The 7,331-nt window shown below is 71.4% G+C and overlaps 5 protein-coding genes across 5 annotated transcripts in view; 4 read left to right on the top strand and 1 right to left on the bottom strand.

Moving 5' to 3' along the window:
- Window positions 1–291: 291 nt before the first annotated feature.
- AURANDRAFT_59462 (hypothetical protein) lies at window positions 292–1,701 on the top strand (the record flags this gene model as incomplete). Its single annotated transcript, XM_009042291.1, has 1 exon — window positions 292–1,701. One exon carries the CDS (start codon window positions 292–294, stop codon window positions 1,699–1,701), a length of 1,410 nt encoding a protein of 469 aa, XP_009040539.1.
- A 428-nt stretch (window positions 1,702–2,129) lies between these two features.
- On the top strand, window positions 2,130–2,324 carry AURANDRAFT_17370 (hypothetical protein; the record flags this gene model as incomplete). The annotated part of the gene is made up of 1 exon (XM_009042292.1): window positions 2,130–2,324. A coding segment is annotated over one exon (195 nt), but the record flags the coding sequence as incomplete, so codon positions are not given.
- Window positions 2,325–3,181: 857 nt separating this feature from the next.
- On the top strand, window positions 3,182–3,346 carry AURANDRAFT_17669 (hypothetical protein; the record flags this gene model as incomplete). The annotated part of the gene is made up of 1 exon (XM_009042293.1): window positions 3,182–3,346. A coding segment is annotated over one exon (165 nt), but the record flags the coding sequence as incomplete, so codon positions are not given.
- A 2,899-nt stretch (window positions 3,347–6,245) lies between these two features.
- AURANDRAFT_9197 (hypothetical protein) lies at window positions 6,246–6,431 on the bottom strand (the record flags this gene model as incomplete). Its single annotated transcript, XM_009042259.1, has 1 exon — window positions 6,246–6,431. A coding segment is annotated over one exon (186 nt), but the record flags the coding sequence as incomplete, so codon positions are not given.
- A 236-nt stretch (window positions 6,432–6,667) lies between these two features.
- Window positions 6,668–7,331, top strand: part of AURANDRAFT_66943 (hypothetical protein) — a gene marked incomplete at both ends in the record, with an annotated part of 2,792 nt that continues 2,128 nt past the window's right edge. The window contains one exon of the mRNA XM_009042294.1: window positions 6,668–7,314. Within this exon, the coding sequence (XP_009040542.1) occupies window positions 6,668–7,314 (647 nt within the window). The remainder of the gene's footprint in view (window positions 7,315–7,331) is intronic.

Here is a 7,331-nt window from a genome sequence, read left to right as displayed (position 1 = left end):
GAAACCCCCCCCCCCCCCGCCCGCAGGAACAACGACGACGGCGGCGGCGGCGGCGGCTACGGTGGCGGCGGCGGCGGCTACGGCGGCGGCGGCGGCTACGGCGGCGGCGGCGGCTACGGCGGCGGCGGCCGGTCGTTCGGCGGCGGCGGCGGCTACGCGCAGAAGAACGAGCTGGGCTTCCACGGCGACATGCGCCCGTCGGAGCGCCTGGAGCGCGAGATCTTCCCGCCCAAGGAGAACACGCAGGGCACGGGCATCAACTTCAACAACTACGACAAGATCCCCGTCGAGATGTCCGGCGAGGACTGCCCCGAGCCCTTCGAGGAGTTCCCCACGGAGATCCTCGGCAAGCGCCTCTGCGACAACCTCCAGCTCTGCCACTACACGCGGCCGACGCCCGTGCAGAAGTACTCGCTGCCCATGGGCCTCGCGGGCCGCGACATGATGGCCTGCGCGCAGACGGGCTCCGGCAAGACGGGCGGCTTCCTCTTCCCCGTCCTCGTGGCGCTCCTCCGCGACGGCGCGGCGCCGGCGGACCCCAACGAGCAGCGGGGCAACTCGCGGCGCCAGCGCGCGCGGCCCAACGGCCTCATCCTCGCGCCGACGCGCGAGCTCGTGTCGCAGATCTTCGACGAGGCGCGCAAGTTCTGCTACTGCACGGGCGTGCGGCCCGTGGTCTGCTACGGCGGCGCGGAGACGCGGGGCCAGCTCCAGGAGCTCGAGCGGGGCTGCGACCTCTTGCTCGCGACGCCGGGCCGCCTCGTCGACTTCCTCGAGCGCGGCCGCGTGACGCTCTCCGCGTGCCGCTTCCTCGTGCTCGACGAGGCGGACCGCATGCTCGACATGGGCTTCGAGCCCCAGATCCGGCGCATCGTCTGCCAGGAGGACATGCCCCAGACGGGCGCGCGCCAGACCTTCATGTTCTCCGCGACGTTCCCCCGCGAGATGCAGATCCTCGCGGGCGACTTCCTCGACAACTACATCTTCCTCACCGTCGGCCGCGTGGGCTCGGCCTGCAAGGACGTGACCCAGCGCTTCCAGTTCGTCGACGGCCGCGACAAGCCCGACGCGTTGATGCGCTACATCTCGTCCCTCGAGGAGAGCGGCCTCACGCTCATCTTCGTCGAGACGAAGCGCGACGCGGACTACCTCGAGGACACGCTCTGCCGCGAGGGCTTCCCGGCGTCTTCCATCCACGGCGACAAGACGCAGCGCGACCGCGAGCTCGCGCTCCGCGAGTTCAAGAGCGGCCGCACGCCCATCCTCGTCGGCACGGACGTCGCGGCGCGCGGCCTCGACATCCCCAACGTGCTCCACGTCGTCAACTTCGACCTGCCCCGGGCCGTCTCCGACTACGTGCACCGCATCGGCCGCACGGGCCGCGCGGGGAACACGGGCTACGCCATGTCCTTCCTCTGCGACAAGAACCGGAACATCGTCCGCGAGCTCATCGACCTGCTCGTCGAGAACGGGCAGGACGTGCCCTCGTGGATGGAGAACATGTGCCAGTACTCGGCGGGCTTCGGCGGCTCGCGGGCCCGCGGCGGCGGCGGCGGCGGCGGCGGCTACGGCGGCAAGGACGTCCGCGGCGGCGGCCGGACGTCGTCCGGCGGCGGCGGCGGCTTCCAGATGCGATCCGGCAACGCGGCCTCCGGCGGCTCGCGCGCGCCGCCCGTCGAGCGGGACAACTCGGCCTGGTAGGCGCACCGGGCCCCCGGGCTCGCCGCGGGCCCAAGCTCCGCGCACACTCCCAAGCCGCACCTCGCGGGTCCACGGACGCGACCCGCCTCCTTCCGAAGCGATGACACGCGCGCGCCGACGCCGCCCGAAACCACACGCCACCCGCGCCCTCGGGCGCACCACACCACACGCTTCCCTTAGTCGCTTCGCTTCCCCCGATCCCATAACCCCCAATTGCCTTCATGCGGACGTGCGAGCCTCCGAAGTAGCCTCCGGGTCCGACGGAGTCCTGAGCCGCGGCGCCGGGCGCAGCGGGGCGAGCCGAACACGTAACCGGCTCGCTAACGCGCTGCCGCAGAGACGGCTGCGCCGCCACAGCTCGAATCGACGCTGCCCGCCGCCGCCCAGCGCTCCGCAGCGTCGCGCCCGCGACCCGCCGCGCCGCGCCGCGAACCATGGGCGTCAGCAAGGACGAGGCGCGCGCGCTCCTGAGCGTCGCGCCGGGCGACGACGACGAGGCCATCAAGAAGAAGTACCGCAAGCTCGCCCTGAAGAACCACCCGGACAAGAACCCCGACGACCCGAAAGCGACGGAGAAGTTCCAGAAGATCGCCGAGGCCTACAAGTGCCTCACGGACCCGAACTACATCGAGGAGGAGACGGGCATCACCGAGGAGGAGCTGAGGGCGGAGATGGAGGCGATGTACGAGGAGATGTACCGCCAGTTCAAGGTCATGTGCAAGATGAGCGGCATCCCCGCGCCGCCGCCGGAGCTCGCGCGGGCCATGATGATGGGCGGCGTCGCCGAGTCCATGGCCGGCGCGGACCTGAGCCCCGAGATGGCCGAGCAGATGCAGAACGTCATGGGAGCATGGGCGGCGGCGAGGGCGGCGCGCCGCTGAGCCAGGGCGACCTGGACCAGATGATGCACCAGGCCTTCGTCGACGGGTCCGTGAGCCTCGACTCCGACGACGAGTGGGAGGACGAGGACGGCCTGGGCATGGCGGGCATGATGGGCGCGGGCGGCGACGTGCCGCCCGCGGAGATGATGGCGATGATGGCGGGCATGATGGGCGGCGACGATTTGGACGGCCTGGACCCGGACATGGCCGACATGATGTCGATGATGGGCGGCCTGGGCGGCGGCGACATGGACGACATGATGGCCGCGATGATGATGGGCGGCGCGGACGGCGAGTTGGACGAAGAGGCGATGCTCGCGATGATGGGCGGCCTCGGCGGCGCGCCGGGCGGCCGGCGCGGCCGCGGGCCCCGCGGGGGCGGCGGGACCCCGTCCGTGCGGCCCAAGGTCGGCGCGAAGACGCGGCGCGGGGGCAAGAAGAAGAAGAAGGGCGCGCCGCGCGCGTCGACGGTCGCGCCCGACGCGCCCGACGCGGCGCCGCGGCCCGCGGGCGCCGCGCACGCGGCGAGCCCGGACGAGAACCGCGACGCGAACCGCGCCCTCGACGTCGGGTCCCGCGTCGACGTCCGGGGCGACCTCGGCGTCGTCAAGTTCGTCGGCGAGGTCCACTACGCCAAGGGCGAGTGGGTCGGCATCGCGCTCGACGAGCCCGAGGGCAAGAACGCGGGCACGATCAAGGGCGTCTCCTACTTCGCCTGCGACGACAAGCACGGCATCATGGTCCGCCGAACCGAGTGCAAGGTCGTCTGAGCGCGCCGCCTTTTCTTTTTTCGCGGCGCGCGCGCCCGCCGTAAATTTTTACCGACCCCGGGCCGCGCGCGCGTCGTCGTCGAGGAGGAACCGCCGCAGCGTGCGGATCGACGACGACACGGACGACCCGGCGGTCCCCGCGAAGGCGAGGCGCGCGCGCGCGCAGAGGAGCAGGTCCAGGTGCATCTCGACGTCCGGCAGCGCGGCGAGCGCGCGGCCGTCCTCGAGGCCCGGCGTCGCGGCGGCGAGCGCGACGTACGCGTCCTTGACGACGTCCCGGAGCGCGACGACGCGCACGGCCGGCGCGCCCCGGTCGCCGCCGCCCGCGTGGGCCCGCGCGGCGGCCTCGAGCGCACCGAGCCCGTCGCGGAACGCGCGGTGCTTCTTGAAGGCCACGTCCGACGCGACGTAGAGCGTCACCGGCAGGTGCTGCGGGCCCACCTGTGCTCGAATCTTCAACCCGACTCCAACGTGAGAGTATGCGAAAAAGCTTCGGCTGTGCTTGAGAGCAAACGAATCGTCCAAACATCGGCGAACACGACTCCGATGTGACGGAGCTCGACAGATGTGAAGTCTGGTCGTTTCCGGCGCGGGACCCCGCGCGCCGCTTCCGCGCCGCCTCGTACTGGGCCAGCAGGTCCTTCATGCCCCGGCCCACGGTCTGGGAGAAGCGGCGCTTGAACTCGCCGTCGCCGCCGCGGAGGTGGAGCGCCGCGTAGTCGTAGGTCTCGCCGGTGCTGTGCTTCGCCAGAGCCGGCGCGAAGCTCCGCACGGCCGCGCGCGTCACGGCGAGGAAGGGCGCCGCGTAGGTCAGCGTCGCGCGCTGGAGGCGCAGCACGTCCGGCCGGTAGCGCACGGGGTCCGTGTCGAAGCCCTTGAACGTCGAGCCCACGCGGAGCAGCGGGAAGTCCGTTTTGAGCGTCTTCCCGACGTCGCGGCACGCGCAGCCGCCGCGGGACCGCCAGCCGTCGCGCGCGCGGCACTCCTTCTTGAGCGGCTTCGGCGTTAACGATTGGAAGGTCCAGATCGTGTTCGAGCAGTCGTACTTGACCGTCGCCGACGCCGTAGACGCGTCGCGGCGCGCGAGGTCGGCGACGCGGACGAGGTCCGTGACGTTCGAGAGGTCGAGCAGCCGCGACAGCGACGCCGACGCCAACGGGCCGGGCGCCTTGCGCCGCTCGCGCTTCGCGGCGATGGCCTCCTGGTGCGCCGCCGCGGCCTCGAAGCGTTTTAGGGTGGCGTCCGGCGGCGCGACGTGCGACGGGCACTGGCCGTAGTGCGGCGACAGGCGGTGCGACAGCGCGGGCGGCAGCAGCAGCGTCCGGTTGAGCGCGTGCGCCATGAGCAGCGCGTGGAAGAGGTTGCGCCGCTGGTTGTTGAAACCGCCGTGGGCCGCGTACTCGAGGTAGCGCTCGCCGGCGGGCGCGGGCGAGCCCGTCGTCGACAGCGGCGTGCTCGACACCTTGGAAGAGCAGACCGCGGGCCGCGGCATCGTTGTTGCTGCTGCACCTCACGCGAGCTGCGTTCTACCCGCAAACGTGCTGCGCCTCAGCCCTCAGCCGTGCGGCTAGTCGTGCAAAAAACTTCGACCATGCCCGAGCGCGGCGCGGCCGGCGAGCCGATCGAGTCCTGCCACTCCGGCCGCGTCAGCTCAAGGTCCGACGTGCCCACCAGCGCCGACGCCGACAAGCGCCGACTCTCGCAAAAACACCGCTGCAAACCAAACACACAATGCCTATCGCTCGCCAGCAAACGCTGCGCGCGCTCGCGTGCCTCGCCGCCGCTTCGGCGTTCGCGCCGACGGCGCTCTCCGGCCGCCGCCTCGGCGCGCTGCGCGCCCAGGGCGACGACCAGTACCCGGCCACGGCGACGGACGTCTTCGTGGGCAACCTGCGCTACGGCACGGACGAGGACCTGTTGGAGGCCTACGTCAAGTCGCTGCGCGGCCCCGACGGCGGCTACCTGGACGCGGAGGTGCTCAAGGTCACGGTGCCGCGCGACGAGGAGACGGGCAAGGAGCGCGGCTACGCCTTCGTCAAGGTGCTCAACGCGGAACAGGCCGCGGGCGTCGCCGACGGCCTCGACGGCGAGGAGTTCGACGGCCGCGTGCTCAACTCGAACGTCAAGTACCCCAAGGGCAAGAAGCGGTGGGTCGAGAAGGAGGCCGTGGACCCGGCGACGCTCGACGACGGCGGCCTGCTCGAGAGCCTCGACTCCCTCGAGGACGTCTACGCCGTCCAGGGCTTCGACCTCCAGTACCTGCGCAACGCGTGCAAGAAGGTCGGCATCAAGGCCGGCGGCGACATGGAGCAGTGCTCCGCGCGGCTCTGGAAGATCAAGGGCCTGTCGCCCGACGTGTACCTGGACCCGTCCTTCGGCCTCGTGCCCACGCGCGGCGGCAAGCGCAACGCGGGCTTCCGGTAAGCGCCCTTTATATGTAGGCGCAGTAGCGCGCGCCGTGGTAGTAGGACGAGAGGAGCGTGTTCGACGCGGACTGGCGGACGCGGTTCCGCGACTCGCGGATCTCGCGCGACTCGGAGAAGCCCGCGGCGGCGAGCGCGGAGTTCTGCCACCAGCCGATCGTGAGGTGGTGGCCGAGGTTCGACCCGATCTCGGGCGCCGCGAGCGTGATGAGCACGGGCCGCTCCTTGATGCGCGCGCGGATGTAGGCCGCGGCCTCGAGCACGTCCGTGTACCGCTCCTTGTCGATCTTCGCGATGGGGTGGCCCGGCCGGAGGATGCCGTCGACGGCCGCGCGGTGGAGCACGGGGCAGAGCGCCGGGTCGATGGCCATGATGCAGATGGACCCGTCCTTGCGCATGCGCAGGGTCAGGCCGAGCTCGTTGACGGGCTCCGGGGGCAGCGTCAGGTCCAGCGGGCTCACGTACATCTTCATCATGTTGCTAAACTCCTCGAAGTCGAGCTCGCCGTCGCCCGAGTCGTCGAACTTCGCGATGAGCTGGTCGACCTGCTCCTCGCTGGGCACCTCGAAGAGCAGCGTCCGGATCATCTCCGGCACCTCCTCGCGGCCGATGGTCCCGCCGCCGTCGCTGTCGAAGAGGTCGAAGATGACGCGCATGATCTCCTCGTCGAGGTTCTCAAAGTTGTCGCGCGGCATCGCGCCGTGCTGCGAGCGCTACGTCTTTGCGCCGGCGGTCGTTGCTACATCCTCATGGGCTGCCGGCCTATTCGAACCACCATAACGCGGAGTTAGCGCTAGCAAAATAACCGCAAGTTTACAGCACGGTGAAGCAACGCGAAATTCAAAGAGCTATGGGCCCAACCGATAGAACTTAATCGGAGGCTCTGCAAACCATGCCGTCCCTCGGCGGCGTCGTCGCGAACCTGAAGAGCGACGAGTGGGAGCTGCGCGTCGACGGCCTCAAGCAGCTGCAGGCCCTCGGCGAGGGCGCGACGAGCGCCGAGGGCCGCAAGGCCCTCGCGGCGTCGCTCAAGGGCGAGGGCGTCGCGGACCTCGTCACGAAGCAGCTGCGGGATTTGAGAAGCGTCGTCGCCGCCACGGCCTGCCGCTGCGCCGCGGCCCTCGCCAAAGCGCTCGGCGCCGAGGGCACGCAGCCGCTCTGCGACGCGTGGACGAGCACGCTTCTGGCCGTCGTGAGCTCCGGCGCGCCCAAGGTCGTGCAGAAGGTCGCGCTCGAGGCGTCGCAGGCTTTGGTCGACGGCGCGGCGCCCCGGGGCAACGCGTCCCTCTTCCACCGCCTCTGCGACGCCGCGGCGACCGCGAAGGCGCCGCCCGCGCGCCGCGCGGCGTGCGACCTCGCCGCGCGCGCGCTCCGGGGCTGGGAGCCGGAGCCGGCTTTAGGCGCGGCGGGCGACGTCGTCGTCGCGCGCGCGCGCGACGCCGACGGCGCCGTGCGCAAGGCCGCGCGCGAGCTCTGGCTCGCGCTGCGCCACGCGGGGTTTCGCGAGAGCGCGGACCGGGCCGCGGAGCAGCTCGACGCGTCGACGCGGCGCCAGC

Source organism: Aureococcus anophagefferens (genome assembly GCF_000186865.1).
Source record: "Aureococcus anophagefferens unplaced genomic scaffold AURANscaffold_29, whole genome shotgun sequence".
NCBI lineage: Eukaryota > Pelagophyceae > Pelagomonadales > Pelagomonadaceae > Aureococcus > Aureococcus anophagefferens.
This window is presented reverse-complemented; position numbering and strand designations above follow the sequence as displayed.